Genomic DNA, 25,858 nt, shown 5'->3' with positions numbered 1-25,858 from the left:
ATGGATTTTGGATCATTGGAGACCGTTGTGGCCAACTCTGCCTTCATAGCTGCCCGGGCCAGTATCGATGCAAGTGGTAGTTCGCATCTATCCCGGGACAAGAAGTACCTTTCAAAGCTCAAACTGCCTCCTCTCTCCAAATGTGAATCCCTACGGGACACTCTTAACTTAGAATTTGAAAACATTTGCTCTGAGCAACCTATTGGCAAGCGCCTGTTCCAACAGTTCCTAAAGAATGATGAACGGTATGTCCCTGCAGTCGAGTTATGGAGGGACATTGAAGACTATGACACCGCTGACGATGATTTTCGCCTTCAGAAAGCCCAGGGCATCCTTGCTGACTACCTGGACCCTAAGGCCAAGCTTTTCTGCAGTTTCCTGGAGGAAGGGATGGTTGAGAAAGTCAAGGAGAAACACTCAAGCATCCCCAATGGACTCTTCCAACCTCTTCTTGAAGTAGCTCTGCACTACCTGAGTGAGGTTCCCTTCCAAGAGTACATGGAGAGCTTATATTTCTTGAGATTCCTGCAGTGGAAGTGGCTGGAAGCTCAGCCCATCGGGGAAGACTGGTTTTTGGACTTCAGGGTCCTGGGGAAAGGGGGTTTTGGGGAGGTGTCAGGTTGCCAGATGAAAGCCACAGGCAAGATGTACGCCTGTAAAAAACTGAATAAGAAGAGGCTGAAGAAAAGAAAAGGGTATCAAGTAAGCAGCAGCAAATAGGTCCCAGCAAGTCCAAAGTAAATGCCTTTGAGATTCCCAAGATGGGGCAGAAGTGGGAGGTGGCAAGGTTGTGGGGCAGTGGGCATGGCAGTACATTCACTGGGATGTAGAAATTCAGTCACTCTCTTCACATAGCTCTAATACAGAGTAGAGGCTTGCATTTTGGGTATAGACAATCTTGACTTGGAGTAGTAGCCAAACTGTCCATGGCTAGCGTTCTGGTCAATGAAGCAACCATGATACAGTGAATAGAAAGCTGGCCCTTGAATCTGGACAACCTGGATTCAAGTTCCAACTCTGACATGTACTGGCAGTGTGATCGTAGGCAAACCATTTAACCTCTTAGTGCCCAGAATAATAGAGTGGCTGCTCTTCTACATTGGAAGAGGGAGTCCCCACCTGGGAGCTCCCTACATAGATGAAATCACAGGTCCAGACCAAAAAATATACATTATATCTTTAAGATGGGATACCCATACCTGGTGGTATAGGACTTGAGTTTCGATGTTTTATGACACTGAAAGCTAAATCACTAAGGGAGGAGAATGGATTGAATGACCTCTTAACACCCCTTCCAGTCCAGTGATGATATGGTTCACCTCTTCCAGTTCTATTGTTGTAATTAATATCAATTGTTTTAAAAGTAATCTGGGTATTACTTTGGTTTGTGGCCAACCCATAGGATATATCGGTATAGTAGTTATTTTATATATGTATATATACATGTATATATATACACACGCACATATATATGTATACATATGTATACACATGTACATATATGCACATATACACATACATGTATATACTTATGTGTATATTTTATATATATATATATATACACACACACACACACATATACACACACATACATTTTAAAACTACTACCTTAGAAATATAGCTGGAGGAATGCCTTATTCTTCCAGGTGCCTCAGTCTGGGTTTTGGAAATATACTCAGCACAATCATAACTTACTTTGTGCTCTAAAAAGAGAGGTACAGTTTTCCATAGTGGCTAGGGATAAAACCTGGACCTGTGATTTCATCAGAATAGGGAATTCCTGGTGAGGAAACTCCCTCTAACAATACAGATTGGCACCTTTTCTGCAATTTAAAATTTATTTGCCCAGAGCATTGAAAGATTAAATAATTTGCCCGGAGTCACAAAACCAGTATATGTCCCAGGTAGGACTTGAACCCAGGTTTTCCTGGCTAGGAGTCCAGCTTTATATCTATTATACCATATCTGCCTCTTAGGGATTTCAGTGACACCAGAGACCAACACTGACCTTCACCTTATAAGAAATGCACATTTCATCCTAACTTTTAAAAATTGCAGTTGTTCCATGTCATGATGGGGTCATGCTGCATGGGGTCCACTCCTCCTTCACTTATGCCAATGTTCCATTTGAGAAGGAGTCCCTGTTAATTTCTGTAAAGTGACTTGTAAACACATCTTTTTGGCCTTTCCATTGACCTTGACACATATCTGACCAAATGAGGTGCTCTGTTTTCCTCCAAAGGTTGCTCAGGGCAACTAGTACTATTACTGAGGCACTTTTCAAATGCAGGAAATTTGTAAGTAGGATCAGTCTGTGACTTGTTTAAAGAAACAAACCAACAAATGACATCCAACTCAATAGTGCAGTAGGAACCGTCTGAGACTGGTCTAAAAAAAGAAACAAATAGTGCACTAGTAGATGGTGTAGTGGGGACAGTCAATGACAGGGAGAAAGATAGAATCCAGTACTAGAATCCAGTACTATTTGGTGAGTGGGGACTGTCTATAACCGTAAGACAGAAAGAAAGGAAGGAAGGAAGGAAGAAAGAAGAATTAGCACATAACTAGGTGGTGATTGTGCTTGGTATGACCATATCTCTGGTCAATTGATCTGAACTGAAGAGGTTAAAGACAAAAATATTAAATCAATCGAGGGAAACATGAGTTCCAAGGAAAAGGCTGTAGAATTCTGATGATGGGATCTTAGAAAAGTAATAATTATTCTTTTTACCTGGTCAAGAAAGGTAGTTTGACATAAAGGAGAGGGAGCTGACTTTTAAACCAGGAAGACTTGAATTCCAGGGCTGCCTCTTCCACATGTTGTCTGTGTGATTCTGGGCACGACCCTTGACCTCTCTCTGTGCTGAATCTAAGCAACTTTCTAAGACTAGGAGTTGCAGAGGAGATGCTGACCTATATTGGTAAAGAGAGTTTCTTCTCATGGGAATTCCTCATGCCAGTGAAATCCCAGAGCCAGTCCCTCTCTCAATACTTACCATAATACCTTCTTCTTCCAGATCAATAAGCTAACTAGATATGGGTAAAAATGAAGTAAAATTTACATTTTTTTTCCTCATTGTAGGCTTACATACAAACCTTTCTGATGCCAAGCTTTCTTTTTTTCCTCCCAAGAGATTATTTCCTCTTTCTAGTTGCAAATCCAAGGTGAACAGAGCAAAATTTTAAAGACATTTAAATAGAAAGTAAAAAGGGCTTAAAATAAAGATATTAAAAGATTTGGGAGGACACTGACCAGTTGCTCTCCATCTCTGCAGAGGCCTGAACAAGAGGAAATGGGCTGGCATTGCAGCAAGAGAGAGTTCGGTTAGACATAAGGAAGAACTGCTTGACTGTAAGGGGATTAAACACTGGAACAGGCTATCAAGGGAGATTGTCGAATTGTCATCTCTGGCTGTCTTTTAAAAACAAAATGCAGCAGCTTCTAACCTGGCTACCTTAGACATTAACCTGTCTGGAAGCAGGGGATTAGACAAGGTGACCATTTTAAGTCCCTTGTACCTTTATGATTTTATGAGGAATCAGTTTTTCCATCTGTGAAATGGGGCTAGTATTTATTGGTGAAGTTCTTTGAGATTGCTTGTTGCTAATTAAAGACTGAGTATTTTTGATCATTGCTACTGTGTCTCCTATTTAGATTACATAAATATTGATATGCATGGAGAGAATCCCTTGGAGGGAGGGGCGGTACAGAATGTATAAATATTATTTTGTCTTACTGAGTTTAGGAATTTGTAGAAGTGCATTTTTTTCTGCCTAAAACATGTGTACTTATTTGAAGTTTTTTTGCTTTCTAGGGTGCTATGGTAGAGAAGAGGATCCTAGCAAAGGTCCATAGCAGGTTTATAGTCTCTTTGGCCTACGCATTTGAAACCAAAACTGACCTCTGTTTGGTGATGACAATCATGAATGGAGGAGACTTAAGGTAAATTGAGCCCTTAGTCCAAAGTGGGAGGTAGGGTTGGTATGGGCCAAAGTGATATGACAGTACCCTTCTGTGAAGAGTGGTCTCAGTTAATTAGAATGGTCTTACTAAAATGCAAACCAGACACTGCCTCCATGGTGTGATTTGACATAGCTAGGAAGAGAGAGGAATGGAGGAGAGGAAACTCCCCACTGAAGATGCAGGTTGCTACTTTTTCTGTAACTTTGGGTCTTGAAGAGATGCTTAGACCAGTGAGAGATTTATCCAGGGTCAGACAGCCAGGATGTGTCAGAGATAGGTTAGTTCTTGGTTCTCTAACAACTACACCATGTTTCCTCTAGCTGATAAGGACCAACCAAAATATGTCTCTGATGTTGCCTTGTTGCCTGGAATTTTGCTGTAAGAAGATTCTTTCCTTAGGCTCTCAGCTAGCACCAATACCATGGGGAAGAAAGCATACTTATATGATTTATATTTTAGCATTTTTCCCCAGGAGGAGGATTTGAGGGTATGTGGGCACTGGGTTGTTTGGGGAATGGGAGGAGGAAGATGGGGGTTATAGAGGAATAAGGGCGCTAAAGATAAATTTTGCTAACTTCATAATTATTCTTCAGATTTAGATTTAGATTAGATCTTGAAAGACATGTTAGAAGCATTACTAGGCTAGAGGTAACCAATGTATTGTTATCGTTACTGTTCAGTCATTTCAATTGTGTCTGACTCTTTGTGACCCCATTTGGTATTTTCTTGGCAAAGATACTGGAATGGTTTGCCATTTCCTTCTTCAGCTCATTTTACAGAGGAGGAAACTGAGGCAAACAGGGTTAAGTGACTTGCCCAGGGTCACCCATTTAGTAAGTGTCTGAGGTCAGATTTGAACTCAGGGCTTCCTGAGTCCAGACCTGGGGAGAGAGACAGAGACAGAGACAGAGACAGAGACAGAGACAGTTCAGAATAGCACAAGAATAAAAACTTGGTGGTGTGTAACACAATGTATTGCTAATCAATGACAGTGGAAGAAGAAGTAAAATGATATCACCTGATAAATGAAGGGGGCTGGATGATTATCGTTCTAGCTTAGGGAAGAGGCAAGGAACAAGTGTTTATTAAGCTTACTCCGTTCTATCCACTGAGCTAAGCAATTTATAAACATGATCTCATTCTATCCCCGTTTTACAGTTGAGGAAACTGAGGCAGGTGGAGGTTGAGTGACTTGTTCAGGGTCACACAAGTAGTAAGTGTCTGAGTTGGGATTTGAACTCACATCTTTCTGACTTCAGGCCAAATGCCTTGTCTACTGCATCTCTTAGATGCTCTAGTGCTACTTAATTCCTAAATCACTGAATTTCTCTGGGCCATGGGGTTCTTCCTGTGCACAGTAGGAATGATGGACCAGATGATCTCTACCTTCTGTTATTGCTCTTACATTTTGTGATTCTGACAAGTTCAACCAACCCATGTTCCTTAGCATTTCTGGTTAAAGGCTGGGTTAGGATGAAGCTGAAATGAGGTCTTGGAATTACCTGTAACTTTCATTCAATTTATTGTATTCTTCATTTCCCTGGGCAACTGAAAATTGGGATAAATACTGAACACAATTTTTTTAGACATACCCAATGGTGAGACGTTGTATTTTTCCCTAAATCTAGAGATCATCCCTCAATGATGATTTTGCTTTTTATTTAAATTGTTGACATGCAGTACACTCCTTAGCTGTGTAACCCTGGGCACGTCACTTAGCCTCTCTGGGCCTCAGTTTCTTCATCTGTAAAACTGAGATAATAATAGCATCTACTTCATAGAGTTGTTATGAGGATCAGATGAGATAATCTCTCACAAAGCACTTTGTGAACCTCATAAAATGTCAGCTGTTAATATGAGTGTAGATAGGTCCCATGAAGTACCTTCCTTCTTCCATGGTGTTCTGCTTTGCCAGGTATCACATCTACAATGTCAATGAGGAGAATCCTGGTTTTGAGGAAGCAAGAGCCATCTTTTACACTGCTCAGATCATCTGTGGCATGGAGCACCTCCACCAGAACAGAATTGTGTATAGGGATCTCAAACCAGAGAACGTCCTGTTGGATAATGATGGTAAGTGGAACCTGCCCTGTGCAACCAACCCATTTATCTAGTACCTTTTGCTCCTCAATGTCTTCTCCTCAGATTTGGGATGATCAGTCATCAAAATGATTGATCCAGGGAAGGAAGGACTCTGTTCCAATCTGCTTACTCAACATTTTGAATTTGCATGTCTAGCTGAATGACAGAATCTGTAGGAGGAATGAGCTGATTTTTTGGCACACTATTAAAGAATATTGATGTGTACCTGAAGTTTGATTTGAAGTCTAAGACTTTCGTCTTGAAATAAAATAGCCACCACTAACAATTTTTCAAAAAGGCATCTCACCCATCATTTTTCCCAAACTTGAGTGAAACTGGGAAGATAGGTACAGGTTGAAGAGGTATGAATTAACTGCTCAAAGTCTACAATTCATAGAATCACTTGTTCAGTCATTTCAATCATAACCTACTGTTTGTGACCCAATTTGGGGTTTTCTTGGCAAAGATCCTGGAATGTTTGCCATTTCCTTCTCCAGCTCATTTTACAGATGAGGAAACTGGAATAAACAGAGTTAAGTGACTTGCCCAGGGTCACACAGCTAGTTAATTCTTGAGGCTGGGTTTGAACTCAGAAAGATGAGTCTTCCTGACTCTAGACCTGGTGCTCTATCCACTGTGCCACCTAGCTGCCCTATGTAGAATATATTTATGATTTAATACTTCATGATTTTATGATTTAATGCAAGTATAGCTGCCAGTGCCTCCCCTTTATAAATAGCTTCCATCTACTGTATATTTATCTGTAGTGTTTTAATTATGTATGTTTTCTGTCCTATTTGAATGCAAACTCCTAGAAGACAGGGACTTTTTGCCTTTTCTTTTATTCCCAGAATTTCCCACAATTTCTGACATATAGAAAGCACTTACTGATGACTGTTAAGTGGACTTTTATGGATTGATTAAGGCAGGTCAGAGGTTCTTCAAATGCAGTTCTAAACATGCACAGAATGGGCTTCTGACTTCCTTTTAGCTAACTTCTCTCTGCAATTATGACATGGAGGTGGGGACTGTGTCATTTATTGTCTTGGTGTCAGTGACCAGTGGTCAGTTCAAGATAAAAAACATTTATTGAATCAAATAATAAGCCACATAGTTGATCCATATGGAAATTCAGGAATGGTGCAAATATTTAGTTTTGGGGAGAAATTGTCTTTGCAAATTCTAATCGATTGTGAAGAACTGAAGCTTAGCTTTAGTTTCCTCTGAATGTGGTTAAGGCTTTCCAGTGGAAGACATTGTTTCTGAGTTGTCTGTGACCTTAGCCTGCTGATTGCCTTCCTGGGCGGGGTGTGTACAGAGCTGGCACTGTGGCTCCAGCGAGGTGCTGGGTATGCCTGCTTCCTTTATTATGTTCGACCTCATCTGACCACTTTGGATATTTGCTTTTCAGGGAATGTCCGGATTTCTGATCTTGGCCTTGCTGTGGAATTGAAGGAAGGACAGACAAAGACAAAGGGTTACGCGGGCACCCCGGGTAAATATCTGTGAATCTGTAGGGGATAGGGTGATGGAGAAAGTCTGAGGCTCTGCTCAGCCAAGTCCAGCTTCAGGAGAAACCAAGAGTCCTTCCATTCTTAAGGAGGGGAGGATGTCAGTTTGTTTGGTCAGTATAGAAATTCTTGAAGAAGCCGTGCTGACCTCTTCCTCCCCAAATCAGGTGGTAGGATCATAACTTTAGGCCTGGAATGAATGAACGAACGAAAGAATGAATGAAAATGCATTTATTAAGTGCTTCGCATGTGCCTAGCAGTGGGTTAATTGTTGGGGATGCAAAAAAGGCTAGGCAGCCCCCTGCAATAATTGGGAGACGCAGCATTTGTAAAATAATTGAGCAGTCTGATGCTAGATCTCCACTGGTGGGTGTGTCTTTCTGCTTTGCTGCCCCTTAGATTTGAAAGGGACATTTGAGGCTAAGTAGTTCACCTCCCTCAATTACAGATAAGGAGCTGAAGCCCTTCTCAAGGTCACAGTGAGAGTGAAGTGAGTGGCTTAGGAGGAGCAGGGGAAGAAATGGAACACTCCCTGGGAACCTTGGAGGAGTGGTGGGCTTGTGCTTGTAAGAAGGTGGCTGGTGGCGCCCCTGCCAATCTGCTACTGCTCCATTCCTAATCTTTCCAGCCCTCATCACCTCACTGATTCCATTGTGTCCTCTAATTAATGATAATAATAGACATTTGTATAGCACTGGGAAAGGTCGAAAAGCACTTTACATATCTAATGTCATTTGATCTTCATAACAACCCTGATAGAGTCCATTATAATCCATATTCCACAGATGAAGAAATTGAGGCCAAGAGAGGTTAAATGACTTGCCCTGGGTCACACAATTAATAAATCATCTGAGGCAGGATTTGTATTCAGATCTTCTTGATTCCAGTTCAGTGTTCTAAAAATGATTCCATCTAGCTGCCACAAAATGATCATTATCTGTAATTGCTTTGCTGATGCCTTGTTAGTTAAGAGACTCCATATCCTTCCTTATACGGTAATCAGCAAACATTTATTTGGCTCTTATTACGTGCATGGCTTTGGTGCTAGGCACTTGGGATACAAAGACCCAAACCAGACAGTACCTGCCATCTGTGAGCCTTTCTTCTGGTAACACTTGGAAGATGAGAACTTGGGATCTGGCATTGACTTCTAGGATACATTTTCTTGAAAACATAGTGGTTTGGGCCGGCTGCTCATCCAAAGCAATGTAATTTAAAGCTATGGGTTAGTCTTCTCCCCTAAGACCATTAGCCTGATACTGCTCTCAGGTGGTTGTGCAAAACCCTTCAATAATTCCAAAGGCAATATTAAGTTCTTTAGAGCCTGCCTTGTCATAGCATGATTTTAATTATATTGATAGACCACTGGGCTTGGAATCAAGAAACTCATCTTCCTGAGTTCAAATACAATCTCAGACTCTGGGTGACCCGAGGCAATGTCTACGAGGAGAAACCTGGTTTAGAGGACCCAAGAGCCATCTTTTACATTGTCCACATCATTTGTGGCAAGGAACACCTCCACCAGAAGAGAACTGTGTACCCTGGGCAAATCCCTTAACCCTGCTGACCTCAGTTCCTCATCTGTAAAATGAGCTGGAGAAGCACTCCAGCATCTTTGCCAAGAAAGCCCCAAATGAGGTCATGGAGAGTTGGACACCACTGAAACAACTCAACAACAAGAGATATGTGAAGTCATATAGTTGCTCTTATCACCTGAGAAGATATAATCCGGGGCTTGTTCATCATCCGATCAATTCAGTGATAAAAAACAAGGCAGCACCGAGGGTGGAGTCAGAATGAGACTGTCATGATATCTTGGTTTACATTTTCATTGTGCCCTGATCTCATATTACATAAGCCCTAACTCTTTTTTTTTTTGGAGAAGAGGAGGCAAGGTAATTGGGATTAAGTGACTTGCTCAAGGTCACACAGCTATTAAGTGTCAAGTGTCTGAGGCCAGATTTGAACTCAGGTCCTCCTGACTCCATGGCCAGTACTCTATTCCCAGCTGCCCCTATAAGCTCTAACTCTTTCTTGAGTCTTCATGTAGTTCACCCAAACAATGGGTACAATTCAACGTTCCTTTTCCTCTTCCCTAACTAGACAGCCTCTGAGGTCCCTTCTAACTCTAGATTTATGATCCTGTAGACCTACTATGAAGACTTGAGTCATGTGTTTTATGAGCTCAAAACACAAAAATGGTTCTACAATCTCATCCATGTGGAATGATGGAGGAAAAAATTCCCTCCAAAAATGCAACACATCCAATTCTTTCTGTCATGTGTGATTAACTCTTGTTCATGCCTTCCGAAAAGTTCATCTAAGGGGGCCAGCCAATATGCTGATAGGTTCTTCTTTGCTTTTTCATAAAATCATGAAGCCACTCTGGCCACATGACCATCCTGGCTTTTTTTTTTAATCATACATCTCTCTGATGACTTCTTTTATTCCAATGTTTATAGGATTGTAACTTTAGAGATGGAAGGGACTATGTAGTCCAGAGTACTCAGAAGATATGTAGTCCAACTTCCTCACTCTACAGATGAGTAAACTGAAGCCCAGGGAGATGAAGGAATTTACCTGAGATCATATATGTAGTGTCAAAGGGAGAATTTGAACCCAAATCTTTTGAGTCAGTATACTCTGTACTGTACCACTCCCTTTCTTCATAATTGCTTATTTAGAATATGTCACAGCCACTCTGTACCCTCTGAGTGATACTGGATTTTAATTCCTGAGATGGTAGAGTTCTATGACTTGAGTCCATACTCTGCAAGTGGAATATTGGTATAAAAAAGAAAGCCTTGTTTCAGGAAGAAGCCTAGGGGCTTACTAAATGAACCTTTCAATTCCCCAAAGGCCATTCAGTTCATTCTCTTCATTCTCTGTAAAATATTTGAAGGTAGGGATAGAAGTAGGGTAAGAGACTGGATCTGTGATTTATTTGTTGTAAGGAATCCTCAATTAAAGAAGCTCTCTGCTAATTCAGGTCATCACCTTCTCTGCAATGAACAGTCTCAGAGAATTGCCTAAATCAATGATGTCCAACTCAAATGAAAACTAGCACCACTCAACCATACATAAGAATCCCTGAAAGCTGCAGATTGACTTAGAAAACCACATACGTTTATATATTTCTTTTATGGTTGTTACATCAACGTCTTACTATACCAGTTTGTGTGTGTGTGTGTGTGTATGTATATATGTATGTATTTCTCTCTATATACATATGTCCATATCTGTATATCTATATATCTATATAAAGTGTGTGTGACATACACACACACATACTTATATATTCCTTTTTTCGTAGTTGTTACTACAACAACCTTAGTTATAAGAACTACATTTTAACATGGCTCAGGACAGAAGAAATGTTGTGGACCGCATGCAACCTGTGATTGACACCTCTGACCTAACTCAAATGACTTGCCCAGGGTCACACAGCTAATATGTATCAACCATCCTCCTTTGGCTTCAAAGGTGGCCTCCTATCCAGGTCTATGCCTTGTGGATCCTCAATATGGGATATTATTTCAAAAGGGAAATATAAACAATTGCTTGACACCAAAATGTTACAGAATTTAATCAGATTTTAATTTAAATACAATTTAATAAAAACCAAATCAAATCCAAATGTTGAAACGGCATTTTGGTATCCCCTCATATTGGTGGTGAAGAGAATGCATTAATAGGCATGACCACTAGAGGGGGCCCCTGCTATTGCCATGAAGAGAAGCGCTGATGTTTATTTCACAGCAGGCTAGAACGTCAGAGCTGAAAGGGACTGCAGACATCATCTCCAGTTCTCTCATTTTACAGATGGTAAAGCCAAATGTGTGGTGTCTGGAAAGTCACTTCACTTCTCAGCCTCAGTTTCCTTATCCACGATAAGAGCATTTACCTCATAGGATTGTTGTGAAACACAAATGAGAACATGGATAAAGACTTTGTGAACCTTGAAGTACTAAATAAAGGCTAGTTTTATGGTTGTTATTGTCATGTTTAGAATGGAATGGGAACAGTTCTTCAAGTGAAATACCAAATTAGAATACTAAGAGTATACTAAATAAGCTCATAAATTTGGATCTCCATTATGTTTCAGGCCAAGGTTGTTTGTCATGGAAAATCATCAGGGCTGAGGAAAATCACCTTTTTGGCTCTCGACATTTTTTATATAGATGAAATTTGATTCAAATGAGTAGCAGTGACAACCTTGTAAAAGAAAAGAAAGGGAGATTTCAAAAAAGGACCACATGAAGTGGGTGTGAGGAAATAAATTGCAACCAGGGGGCCAATCTCCCCACCCTTCTTTACATGCTGATAAAATACCTCTCATTTCCACCCTCTTTCCCGTACCCCATGCTTTCTTATTAAAGCACCAGTTTTATAGACTGCTTCCTTTCCTTCTAGGGAATTGGCATTGTAGGTAGGCCCCTTAGGGAGCAGCTGCATGGCTCCTCCAAAGCATGAGGCCCTGGACTAGGGCCTGGAATCGCTGCCGTTATTGAATAGCCTTTTATGGAAATAAAAGGAAAATAAACCAGAGAAAATCACTTCTTAAGCCAAACTTAGGACAAACTAACTTTCTTTTGCCTTTCTTTGTATCCCAATGGTTAGCGCAGTGCCTGGCACATCTGCACATAAGAAATGTTTGTTGACTATTTACTATAGTCTTCTTTGGTCACAGATTCCCAGTGCATCCCTGCTATAAACAAAAAGGAGGAAATTTCCACTTTTCTAGTGGATTCTGGTGTTACGTTTCTGTCGTTTCTCCATTGGGGTTATATGCGGACTGAGGTGAAGAAATGAGAATTCGTGCCATATCTTCTACTGTTCCTGGTTTCATTAAAGCATCATTTCCATGACTGCAAGTCTCAGGACAAGTGCTTACTGCTAGAATAGCTGCAGTCTCTGGATCTGGCATTCAGTCGGTGCTGATGTCTTTGCAGGTTTCATGGCACCAGAATTGCTTCAAAGTGAGGAATATGATTTCTCCGTGGACTACTTTGCCTTGGGGGTTACATTATATGAGATGCTTGCAGCCAGAGGGCCCTTTCGAGCCAGAGGAGAAAAGGTATTAGAATCTGTTCTCTAGGTAAGGTGCATCTATGATTATACTGATGGTCATTTGGTACTGAATCTTATTTACAATGGTGTTAATGGAGAATGAGAGTGGAGAGTGGAGACTGTATGTCAGGTAGAGACATCTCCACGTATTCTGGGATTACAACTTCAGCTTTCAAGGACTTGATTTAATTTATTTTTTCAATTAAAACTTTATTCTCTCCCTCCTACTTGCCCTATCATTAAAAAAGGAAAAAAAAAACCCCTTATAACAAATATGCAAAGTCAAGCAAAACAAATTTCTGGATTAGCTATGTCCAAGAAATATATCTCAATGTGAGTTCACTCTCTGTCAGGAATCGCTGGTCCTCTGGAATCACGGTTGGTCATGACATTGACCAGAGTTCTTAAGTCTTCAAAGATATTTGTCTTTACAATGGTGCTGTTACTGTATCACTTATTCTGTGATATTGTTACTCTTAGGCACGGAATCAGAAAGACTCATCTTCATGAGTTCAAATCTGGCCTCAGGCACTTACTACTGTGTGACCCTGGGCAAGTCACTCGACTCTGTTTGTCTTAAGTTTCCTCACCTGAAAAATGAACTGGAGAAGGAAATGGAAAACCACTCCAGCATCTTTGCTAAGAAAACCCCAAAGAGAGTCACAGAGACTGCATAGGGTCTGAATGGAGTCACAACTGGAAAATGACAACAGCAAAAATTTTACTATATAAATTATTCTGGTTCTGCTCAGTTTATACTGTATCAAGTCATATAAGTCTTCTCTGATTTCTCCGAAACTGTGTCAGGGGCTTTACATTAGTGTTCACTTTTGGTTGAGTGATATCTCTAGAGCAGGCTAATGATAAGTATCTGATGCAACATTCAGACTCATATCTCAGACCACTTCTTGGAGCAGAAACAACTTCCCATATGTCAGATAAAGCATCTTCAGATAACTTAGACGTACTTGTATTTTTCTAAGCTTCAGTAAACTTAACCCTGAATGCCATTTATGCCTCTCTCAGCACCTCAATCCCACTAAATTTTCATTGATTTGCCCAAACCTGAAACCACCTTCAGCTATTTAATTTTATTAATTATCATCCCAAACCATGGAATAAGATTTAAACTATATTCATTTTCTCATCCTTCAAAGAGTTCCCTAACTTCTACTCTTGGGCAAGATTTATGGAGGATTGTATCAGCAAGGACCCTGGCATACACTGGAGGCCTGCTGTATAGGTTCTTTGATGTGCTTTTCTGAAAGGAAAGCATCTTTTGAGGGGTCAACAATCACTTTAATCAAGCACATGTATCATTCATTTAGTTCAGGGGGAAAGTCAGCACCCTGAGCTTCAGAGAAATAAAGATCAACAGACAGGGCTTCCAGCTGTCTGACCATTACAGAGAAGTACCAACATCTGGGTTTTCAAAGCCAGAAGGGCTCCTTAGCGACTTCCCAGAGTCTCATCTGGCACACAAACCTTCTTCCAAAAACTAAGCCCCAAAGTAAAAACTCACCTCGGAGTCTTTATACACTTTTCAGAGCCAGAGGGCAGGACCCTCTGACCCAGTGCCTCAAGAGAAATTAACAAAAGTATTGAGGCCTATTAATGCTTGGGGAAGATCTTTAACTCTTCCTCTTCCCCTCCCCCCACATTAGCATTACAAGAATTTGGGAATGGATTTTGAAAGCTAGGTAAATAGGTATAGAGGATTAGGGGATAGAACCAGATTTTCACTATAAGAGAAAGTTTCTCCAGTTCTATCAAGTGAAGAATCAGAGAAAAAGACCTTGAATTAATGACTGAATCCTTATAACTTTGGATACTGGGATTCTAGGGTCCTGTCTCCTTATCTTGTGGCTCAGCCTCTTTGGTCTTATAACTGACCACAAACTGAAAAATAAGATTCCCTTAAACTGGAACTACTGCCAACCAGAAAGAAACTGCTCAGATTTTACCATGAGGACCTAATAATCTGGTCACAGAAGTAACAAAAATCAAGGCAACTACTTTCTCTTAGTAAAGTCAAAGAAACAAATTTTATTCCTCAGGCCATGAAAGTATAATACTGGCAGTCTATAACTATTAAAGAAGTAACTAAATTTCTTCCAGGTTCCAATTTAAAGGGACAGTTAGTTTTATCAACTATTTAATATCTCCATTGGACAAATTTCAGGTCCATTCTTAAGAGCTTTAATAGATTTAGAACTGGAAGATACCTCAGAGACTTCCTGGTTTCTAACCCCTTCATTTCACAGATGAAGATACTGAGGACCAAGGAGGACCAAGCAAGAAGCTACTTACTCAAAATTACATAGGTGGTAAGAGGCAGAGCAGTAATTCAAACTTGGGTTATCTGACTCCAAATTCAGCACGCATTCTTTCCACTACCCCATGCTGCTTTTCCCTCCATTCTTTCCTAAGAGCAGGTTTTGGTAGGATAGATGTAAAGGAGATAATTCAAGCATACTAGGGATTCAAATAGATTGGAGTAAGGCCCCCTGAAAATTCAACAGCTTTACAATTTTGTTAATGGTTGGCCACTAGTGACTTGTGTCTGTCAGTAGAGTTTAACTGACTGCAGCATTTTCTCCCTTTAGGTTGAAAATAAAGAGCTCAAGCAGAGAATTATTTCTGAGCCTGTGAAGTACACAGAGAAATTCAGCAAGGCCAGCAAGGACTTCTGTGAAGCCCTTCTTGAAAAAGATCCAGCGAAGCGCCTTGGATTCAAAAATGGCAGCTGTGACGAGCTTCGAGTCAACGTCCTCTTCAAGGATATTAACTGGAGGCAGCTAGAAGCTGGTACTGTACCAAGGATTTAATGTATCCATACTTGAAAAAAATAGTAGTAATAGTTGGTTTGTATATAACACTCCAAGTACGCAAAGAGCTTTACAGATATCTCGTTTGATCATTATTCATGAGTTTAACAAGCAATCGCTTCTGTTGATTTAAACAAGCACTGTGCTGAACGCTGAAGATACAAATACATAAAAATATATTATATGCCCTCAAGGAGTTTCTCTGGCATGTTGGGAGAGATCATATACATGGTATATGATATCATATATAATGATAATGACCCAGATAGTGAAATACTGGAAATCCCAAAAGTCTTAGTGTAGTTACACACACACACACACACACACACACACACACACACACACATCAGCTTAATAGCTGTCATACAAATTTTAATAGCTTAAAAATATTTTAAGACTTTTGAGACACCCTGTATTTCTGTATTTTATATGTATATATGTATGTCTATGTTTATGAGATATGTGTGTATATGTATATATGTGTATAGGTATGTAGGTATATATTATTGTTGTTGTAACTGTTGCTCAGTCATTTCCCATCTTGTCTAACCCATTTGAGTTTTCTTGGCAAAGATACTGGTTTGCCATTTCCTTCTCTAGCTCATTTTACAGATGAGTAAACTGAGGCAAAGAGGGTGAAGGGACTTGCCCAGTGACTTTTATGGCTAGTAAGGGTCTGAAGCTGTTTTTGAATTCAGGTCTAAGTCTCTGAGGTGTCTTTTAGTTCTAAATTTATTAAAACTTGCTCTTAAGAAAGGACCTAAAATTTGTCCCATGGAGATATTAGATGACTGATAAATTTGAATAAATAATAAGTAAATTTGAATTCAGGTCTAGGGCCTGGCATCTGGTCTAATGTATAAGATGTACAAAGATAAGTAGGACACAAGGCAGAATAGGAAAGGTACTATTCAGTCTAGGAGCATTTATTAAACACTTGCTATGGGTCAGACACTGGGCTAAGCCCTGAAGGGAGAGAAGCAAAAGGGACAGTCCCTGCCCTCAAGAGTTTACATTTTAACGGAGGATAAGGGAAGATATTGCATGTGTTCGTCCTTCATTTTCGAAGAAGACCATGACATCAGAGAAATGATGACATGACTTGCACTGGACTTTGTTTTGAGAGAGGGAGGGCTGTGCAGGTCACCAGCCTCACCTCTCTTCCAGAGCCATCTGGGTCCAGTGACCAGATATTCATCAGGATGACTAGAGACCATCTGGATGCCTGGAGATGACCCAGGATGCTAGGGGAGACCTTGGCCTTTTTCTCTTAAGGCCTATTCAGGTACTCACTTAGAGTGAGGTGACGCTTACTCTGTGAATAGGCTTCTTTAAGAAGTAATCAGGGAATGGTCCCTTTAATGAACAAAAGGAAAAAATATGAGTAAGTCAAGCAGGGAGGGAAAGAGCAAGAGTTACCATTGATAATCACTCTTAAGTCAAAAGGATCCAGAAAATAGCCATTAAGTGGAGTTTGAGCAGGGACCTATTGTTGTCCAGTCTATGGGCTCTGTTTAGTTCTTAAAGAGGCATATTCACTGAATGGGCATTACCTCTCTCTAAGTGAATACTTGAATGGACCAAGTCCTCCCATTGCATCCTGGGTCTTCTCCAGATGAATATCTGGTCACTGGATTCAGATGGCTCTGGAGAAGTGAGGCTGGTGACCAGCACAGCCCTCCTTCACTCAACACAAAGTAAGGGAAGATAAGAAATAAAAGGAAGCTGAAGAGTTGGGGTGAAAGGTGGGGAAGAGGGTGCCCAGCTTGCCTTGGGGAGTGGTAGAAAGTCTGGAACGTAGCCTGGTGAGAACTGAAGACGTGACTGGCCTCATGCTCTTCTTCAATGTAGGCTCTGGGAGGAACCATTTAATTGGAGGAAAGGGCTACAAGCAGAAGGTACTTCCCAGATGTGAATTCCACAACTGGAGTCTTTCTTCACGTTCTCAGAATGAGGGACTTTCTGGAGGCATGGTAGAGAATTCCTGAAGAGAAATGAAGACTTTTGAATAATACAGACTCTAAGTGCTATAATGACTAAAAACTGGATGATCAGGGAAGTCTTCAAGGAAGAGGAGACATTTGAACTGAGGGATATGAAAGATGAATGGATTTAGAGGGTAGGGTATTTGAGGTAAGTCACCAGCATGAGCAAATATGCAAAAATGGGGAAAAGAAAGCCAGTTTGATTAGATTAGAGGTTTTCTGTAGTGGGAGTTAAGTCTAGAAAGGTAGAATTTCAAATCACTGAAGGCCTTGAATGCCCAGCTGAAGAGTTTAGAGAGCCATTGAAGGATTTTGGTTAGGGGACCAATGTGATTAAAACTGTGCTTTAGAAAGGATAATCTGGAAGTGGTGTTTAGCATGGCTGGCAGTGGGGAAAGATGGAATGTGGCGAGGCCAGTTAAGAGTTTTTTACGCTTGTCTGGGCAAGAGGTGATGAGAACATGATTGCATGCATTCACTTATATTTTAGAATCTGAGGATGTGGTTGGGGACTTTGCAATGCTCTCATTTTAATCTTGCAAACTACATAAAGAATTTTCTTTTTTTTTAAATTAATTTATTTCGTTTTAGTTTTCAACATTCATTTCCACAAGAATTTGAGTTCCAAATATTCTCCCCATCTCTCCCCTCTCCCCACCCCAAGACACCATCCATTCTGATTACCCCTTCCTCCAATCTGCCCTCTCTTTTATCATACCCTTCTCTTCCCTTATCCCAAACTTCTCTCTTTTCTGGCAGGGCAAGATAGATTTCTATACTTCATTACTTGTATTTCTTATTTCCCAGTTGCATGCAAAAACAATTCTCAACATTCATTCCTAAATCTTTGAGTTTCAACCTCTCTCCCTTCCTCTCTCCCCACATATTCCCATTGTGAAGGCAAGCAATTCAATATAGGCTATACATGTGTAGTTATGCAAAAAACTTCCATAAGTGATGCTGTGAGAGACTAACTATATTTCCCTCCACTCTATCCTGTCCCCCATTTATTTTACCTCTCTTTTTCCCTTGTCCCTCCCCAAAAGTGTTTACTTCTAGTTACTCCCTCCTCCCATTTGCCCTCCTACCATCCCCTCCACAGTCCACTTATCACCTTCTCCCTACTTTCCTGTAGTGTAAGATAGATTTTCAAATTAAGTGTGCATGTTATTCCCTCCTTAAGCCAAATATGATGAGAGTAAGCTTCACTTTTTCCCTGTCACCTGTACCCTTTTCCCCTTCATTCAAAAGGCTTTTTCTTGCCTCTTTTATGAGAGATAATTTATTCCTTTCTATTTTTCCCTTTCTCCTCCCAATATATTCCTCTCTCACCCCTTAATTTTATTTTTTTTAGATATCCCTTCTTATTCAACTCACCCTGTGCTCTCTTTCTCTCTCTCTCTCTCTCTCTCTCTCTCTTCTCTCTCTCTCTCTCTCTCTCTCTCTCTCTCTCTCTCTCTCTCTCTCTCTGTGGGTGGGTGTGTGTGTAATCCCTCCAACTACTCAAATACTGAGAAAAGTCTCAAGAGTTACAAATATTGTCTTTCCATGTAGGAATGTAAACAGTTCAACTTTAATAAGTCCCTTATGATTTCTCTTTCCTGTTTACCTTTTGATGTTTCTCTTGATTCTTGTGTTTGAAAGTCAAATTTTCTATTCAGCTCTGGTCTTTTCATCAAGAATGCTTGAAAGTCCTCGATTTCATTGAATGACCATTTTTTCCCCAGAAGCATTATACTCAGTTTTTATGGGTAGTTAATTCTTAGTTTTAATCCTACTTCCTTTGACTTCTGGAATATCATATTCCAAGACTTCAATCCCTTAATGTAGAAGCTGCTCAATCTTGTGTTATCCTGATTGTATTTCCACGGTCCTTGAATTGTTGCTTTCTGGCTGCTTGCAATATTTTCTCCTTGACCTGGGAACTCTGGAATCTGGCTACAATATTCCTAGGAGTTCTTCCTTTTGGATCTCTTTCAGGAGGTGATTGGTGGATTCTTTCAATATTTATTTTATCCTCTGATTCTAGAATATCAGGGCAGTTTTCCTTGATAATTTTATGAAAGATTATGTCTAGGCTCTTTTTTTCATCATGGCTTTCAGGTAATTCTATAATTTTTAAATTGTCTCTCCTGGATCTATTTTCCAGGTCAGTAGTTTTTCCAATGAGATATTTTACATTGTCTTCTATTTTTTCATTCTTTTGGCTTTGTTTTATAATTTCATGGTTTCTCATAAAGTCATTAGCTTCCATCTGCTCCATTTTCAAAGAACTATTTTCTTTGGACCTCCTTTTTGGAGTGAGTTTTTGGACCTCCTTTCCCATTTGACTAATTCTGTTTTTTAAAGCATTTTTCTCCTCATTGGCTTTTTGGCCCTCTTTTCCCAATTCAGTTAGCCTATTTTTAAAGTTGTTATTTTCTTTTTTTTGAGTCTCTTTTAGCAAACTGTTGACTCACTTTTCATGATTTTCTTGCATCACTCTCATTTCTCTTCACAATTTTTTCTCCACTTGTCTTACTGGATTTTCAAAATCTCTTTTGAGCTCTTCCATGGCCTGAGACTATTGCAAATTTACTTTGGAGGTTTTGGATGAAGAAGTCTTGACTTTGATGTCTTCCTCCGATGGTATGCTTTGTTCTTCCTCATCTGAAAGGATGGAGGAAAATACCTGTTCACCAAGAAAGTAACCTTCTATTGTCTAATTTTTTCCCCTTTTTTGGCATTTTCCCAGCCAGTTACTTGACTTTTGAGTTCTTTGTCTAGTGAAGAGTATACTCTAGGGACCTGTAAGTTCTCAGTTCCTCCAGGGTGGCACAATTAAGGGAGAGGGGTTTACTCCTCTCCTGGCCTGCACTCTGGTTGGGGAGCAACCACAAGCTTTTCTACCCAGGATCTGTGAGTAGGGTTCCCTCTCCACAACTACCTCCAGTTCTACCACGGCAGTGCTCCTCCTCACCCCAGGGCCACCACTCAGGGCTGAGATTCAGATCAGCTGCTTGATTCCCCCAGGGTCTTTACACTGAGGGCTTCAAAAATGGACACTGTGGGGCCAGGGCTAGGGCAGGACCCTGCTCCCTTCTCACTCAGGTGAAAGAGCTTTCTCACTGACCTTTGAAGCTGTCTCTGGTGTTTGTGGGTTGAGGAATCTGGGAAGCACAGCTGCTCCCAGGATTCTGCACCCTGAAGCCTGCTCCAGTCCTGTCCCTGCCATGCAGCATGGCCAAAGTTGGGCTGTACTCCGTGGGCTGTGCTCTGCTTTGAGACCGATGCAATAGACCTTTCCTGTTGGTCTTCCAGGTTGCCTTGGGCTGGAAATCTCTTTCACTCTGTCATTTTGTGGCTTTTGCTGCTCTAGAATTTGTTTAGAATCATTTTTACAGGTATTTCATGAGCTTTGAGGGGAGAGCTACAGCAGGTCTGTCCTTCTACTCGGCTGTCTTGGCTCTGCCCTCCCACCTCCCCATATAAAGAATTTTTGAATTGTATTGAGCAATTGGGGCAGCTAGGTGGCACAGTGAATAGAGTGCCAGGCCTAGAATCAGGAAGATTCATCTTGAGTTCAGATCTGGCCTCAGACATGTACTAGTTGTGTAACCCTGGGCAAGTCACTTCACCTTGTTTGTCTCAGTCTCCTCATATGTAAAATGAGTTAGAGAAGGAAATGGCAAATCACTCCAGTATCTTTGCAAAGACAACCTCAAATGGGATCATGAAGAGTAAGACACAACTGAAATGATTAAACAGCAACAGCATTAACTAACTACAGTATACCCTAGATTATACTTATAACTCTGGGCCATACAAAGAATCATGAGATACAGTCCCTGTTCTCAGAGAGTTTCTGATATAGGTAGACATGCTTCCCTTTCTCTACTAGACACTAGACAATGTCTCTAGTCAAAACAACAACATTATTATTATTATAATTTTTAGTTTTTTTCTCCTTTGCTGAACTATTTCTTTCCTTACTCTATCTTAGCCCATCTATTCTTCCTTATTTTTTCTCTCTCAACAGGTATGCTGATGCCTCCTTTTATCCCTGACTCTAGAACCGTCTATGCAAAGAATATCCAGGATGTTGGTGCTTTTTCCACTGTTAAAGGGATTGTCTTTGACAAAGCAGATACTGAATTCTTTCAGGAATTTGCAACTGGAAATTGTCCCATACCCTGGCAGGAAGAGATGATTGAAATGGGTATTTTTGGGGACCTGAATGTGTGGCGAGCTGATGGCCAGATGCCCGATGACATGAAGGGGATAGCTGTGGAACAGCCATCCTCATCATCCAAGTCAGGAATGTGTCTGATCTCCTAGAGGAAAGCTCATTGAAGGCCTGAGAATCTTTTTTCATAGGAAACCTAACACTGGGAGCAGGCCAATAAAAGGAGAAAAGACCAATCTACTTAGTAAAACCAAATAATAATGATTTAAAAATCTGGAAATCTCAGCTGTACTCAGATATCAGTCCATCTAATTGATGATTAAGATCTTGTTACCCTCCTAAGCAAGTAGACTTTGCCTGCTATAGGTTACCCCTAGTATAGCAGATTGCTTCTTTAGCAGTCTAGCTAATCATTCAGTAGCTTTTCTACCTGGAACAAAGAAAAGGAAAGAATTGTGTGCTCAAGGGTGGCTATGCTGAACTGAACTGTAATAACTTTCTAATCCATAATAATAAGTTTCTTTTGACCTTATTCTGAGTAGTCAGAATAGATAAGAAAGAATTACCAGCAAAGCCATTACTAGCAACTCTGATATCTGGGGTGAGAGACTTTCTTGGGAACAAGATCTTCTGGGGGAGAGGTGAAGACCCTGAACCATCACACCATGGGGAGAAAACAGAGACCCTGTGTTGCTGCTGTGGTGGCCACTGGGATGTGTGGGAAAAAATAGAAGTGATCATGCTGCGGATGTGGGAACTGTGATGTGGAGTGAGCAAAGGAGCAGAAGTTGTGTGAAGACTCCAATGTTAGGGGAAGGAGAAAACATGATATTCTAGATGTACAACATCCTGGGGCAAAGCCTTTCTTGTCCCACTCTAGTTATGGCTCTGGCTGTCCAGGAGGCATGGTATAAACCTCTTAAAATGTATCTTGCATAGAAATGCAACCTGATGTTTGGGGGACAGTTTTTGGCAATCATAGAAAGGTTTGGAGAGAGTATCTCGATGTTTTGTTACTAGCATGTTATCAGTATCTATAGCAGAACAGATTTGCTGATGGTATTTATTATCTATGCCAATGGATCTCGTCAATTGCAATGAGAAACCTGTATTTTTTGTAGACCAACTGACTGGTGTTGCTGTTTGTGGGATTGTCCAGAGGAAGAGCTTTTCATCAAAATCCCCCAAACCTGCAATTGTTTTCATAAAGATTTAACAATTTAGCCCAAGTCAGAAGACTCAGAAAACGCTGGCTGGGGGCCACTTCTCCCACTAATCCCTATGTTCCATGCCTTACTTGTGTTGGATATGGCTATTTGCACTTTTCACTGCTAGTAGGATTTCAAAGTTCTTTAGCATTTTAACTTTATGGTCAAATTTCTGCATCATCAGCCCCTCAAATGTGTCTACTTCTAAGTTGAGGGTGATTTTGATTTTCCCATGTCTTATGGTTTGAGGGGGATAGAAAGAGTTGCTCACTATTTAAGTTCTTGACCAGAGGAAGGGGAAAGAATATGATCAGTCATATTGCCTCTGTGTTGGAAATACTCTGATGTCAAGAAGACTAGCCACACTTTCCTTCCTGTTGTGAATCCCAGTAGGCCAAGGAGAAGGCAGCATGGCCTGAAGACTGACCACTGGATGACAATGCACTTGTGAAGGAGCCTTGCACTCATGATTTTCAGATCAGGTAGATGTCATTCTAGAAGGATTGAAATCTGTTTTTGCCTGTTACTGGTCAGAGGTTGTCTTAGAAGTCATTTGACTTCTGGAAAGCAATTTAGGAATCTGTCCTAAAAGTTACTAAACTGAGCATACCCTTAATGTAGTGATATTACTACGAGGCCTATACTCCAAAGATATCAGAGAAAGAGAAGAAAGACCCCTCTATATAAAAGTATTTATTGCATCTCTTCATGTAATGGTAAAGAGCTGGAAACTAAGGGAGTGCCCATCAATTAGAGAAATGATGAACAAATTATGGTATATGAATGTGCCATAAGAAATGTAGAAAGGGACTGTTTTAGAGAAACCTGGGAAAGCTTGTATAAACTCATGCAGAATGAAGTGAGCAGCCCTAGGAGAACAATTTATACAATACCACATAATGACAGACAAAATTGAAAGAATTAAGAACAACGGTCAATGTAATGACTAACCATAATTCCAGAAACCAAAGATGCATACAAGCTACCCACCTCCTGACAGAAAAGGGTGGACTTAGACTGCACAGTCAGATATATTTTTGTGGATTTAGACACAGTGAGACATATGTTGGACCTGGCCAATATGGCAATTAGTTTTGCTTTACTCTGTATATCTGTTTCAAGGGTCACATTTTTCTTTTTCCAAGTTAAGGGGTGGCAGAAGGGAGGCAAAATAAATGCTTGATAATTGAAAACATGAAACAAAAAGAGACGTGATATGGCTGTACATATACATCTCATTTAACCACTTGTAACAACCACACTCATCTCAAACCAGCACAGTTGACAATCCTCACACATACACCAGATCTCTCTCTCTCTCTCTGTCTCTCTGTCTCTCTCTCTCTCTCTTTCCCTCCCTCCCTTCCTCCCCCTCTGTCTCTTCTCTTTTTTCTCTCCCTCTCTTCATGTCTGCTTTTCACACCCACACCCACACTCCCTCTCCTCCCCCCCCCCCCCCCCCATAATCATTACCCTCTCCTATCCATCTAAGCACAAGAAAACAAGGAGTTGGATCCATGGCATGCCATGTTTGCAAGTCTGTCAACCCCTCTGATTGATTTTCTGAGGACCTTGCTACCTCCAGTTTAGATTGTACATAAGTGGAATTTGCACATTGCTGGGCTTTAGGCAAAGCCACTGAAAGAAAGGCAACCTAATCCCTTAAGTAGCCATTACTTAGTGTAGCCACTGTTTAGAAGGAAACTAATATTTTCCTTTGAAAATTAGTGTACCTATTTTCACAGTGAGACCTTGTGTGAATGAATGTCGTTCTAGAGCTAAAATTGTACACATGATGGCTTTATCATGAAATGCATCTTGAACCACTGAAATAAATGATATTGAACATACCTCCCTTAATTCTATTCCTGTATTTGTTTTTTCTATCTTTGTCTAATAGGTTGTTTTTTAAAAAAACAAGTTAAAAAAGAGAGAGTAGAGGGATTTGTTTTAGCTATAAAAATTTCAGGACTATCAGAACAACAGCTTCTCTATATTTTATTGTTTTCAAAGGTGGCCCAGACTGCACTGAAAAGTCAGTTTAGTTAGTCAGCAAGCACTTATTCAGACCTTACTATGTGTGCTAAATGTTGGAGATATAAATAGAAGCAAAAAGAAAGACAGACTCTGCCTGTACTGAGCTTACATTCTAAGAAGGAAGACTATGTTTTCTGAGACAGAGTTGAAAAGCTGGGATAAGAGAGGAGGAGGGAGGATGCTGGAGTAGAAGGTAACCATGATGAGGAAGTCTGGATAATAAAGATTAGTTGGTCCAGGCCCTTCCTCAAAATGGAGGTTCTAGGAGTAACTCACCAATGGGAGAAGGCAACTGAGGTAAGTCAAATATCTTACCCATTGTCACATGTTATGTAGTAGACATGCTGGGCTTGAACCCAGGTCTTCTGGGTTGAGGTTTGCTTCTATCTCCTACATCCCACTGCTTCTTTCTTTTCTTTAGGGTGGTCTAATGATTCCTTTTCAGATGAACTCTATATAGCCTACACATCACTAAATCTCCAGTCTTAGAGTTAGAAGGGACTTTCAGAAGACATGTTATTCTATGTGTACCTGACCAAGAGTTGTCTCTCTGGCATCCCTCATAAATGGTCACCTAGTCATTTCCTGAAGATGTCTAGTCTTTAAGTATCTAGGTATCTAGAAAGACCTGATACCTTCCAAGGCAGGCTGTGCCATGTTTGGCTAGTGCTATTTGTTGAGTAGTTTGTTTTCTCTTACATGGAAACTAAATCTGCCTTTCTGTACCTTTCATCTATTGTTTCCAGTTCTGTCTTCTAAAACCAAACAAAACAAGTGTGATCTTGTTGTACAATAGCCCTTCAGTTAATTGAAGGTGGGTATCATGCCCCACTCAGTCTTCTCTTCTCCAGGTTAAATATCCCCTTTTCCCTCAACTGATTCTCAAAATGGTATAATTCTAAGGTCCTTTGGCATCCTGAATACCCTCCAGTTTATCAATGGCTTTCCTAAAATGTGGTACCCAGAACTGGAAACGAGGCTTCAAATGTGGTAGAACCAGGGCAGTCT

At 40.6% G+C, this 25,858-nt stretch overlaps 1 protein-coding gene across 1 annotated transcript; it reads left to right on the top strand.

The window, feature by feature from the left end:
• GRK1 (G protein-coupled receptor kinase 1) lies at positions 1–24,651 on the top strand. The gene is made up of 7 exons (XM_072621878.1): positions 1–702; positions 3,816–3,943; positions 5,880–6,037; positions 7,458–7,541; positions 12,510–12,634; positions 15,234–15,435; positions 21,459–24,651. Exons 1-7 carry the CDS (start codon positions 1–3, stop codon positions 21,755–21,757), a joined length of 1,698 nt encoding a protein of 565 aa, XP_072477979.1. The 3' UTR covers positions 21,758–24,651.
• The last annotated feature ends 1,207 nt before the right edge of the window (positions 24,652–25,858 follow it).

This window comes from Notamacropus eugenii, chromosome 6 (genome assembly GCF_028372415.1).
Source record: "Notamacropus eugenii isolate mMacEug1 chromosome 6, mMacEug1.pri_v2, whole genome shotgun sequence".
NCBI lineage: Eukaryota > Metazoa > Chordata > Mammalia > Diprotodontia > Macropodidae > Notamacropus > Notamacropus eugenii.
This window is presented reverse-complemented; position numbering and strand designations above follow the sequence as displayed.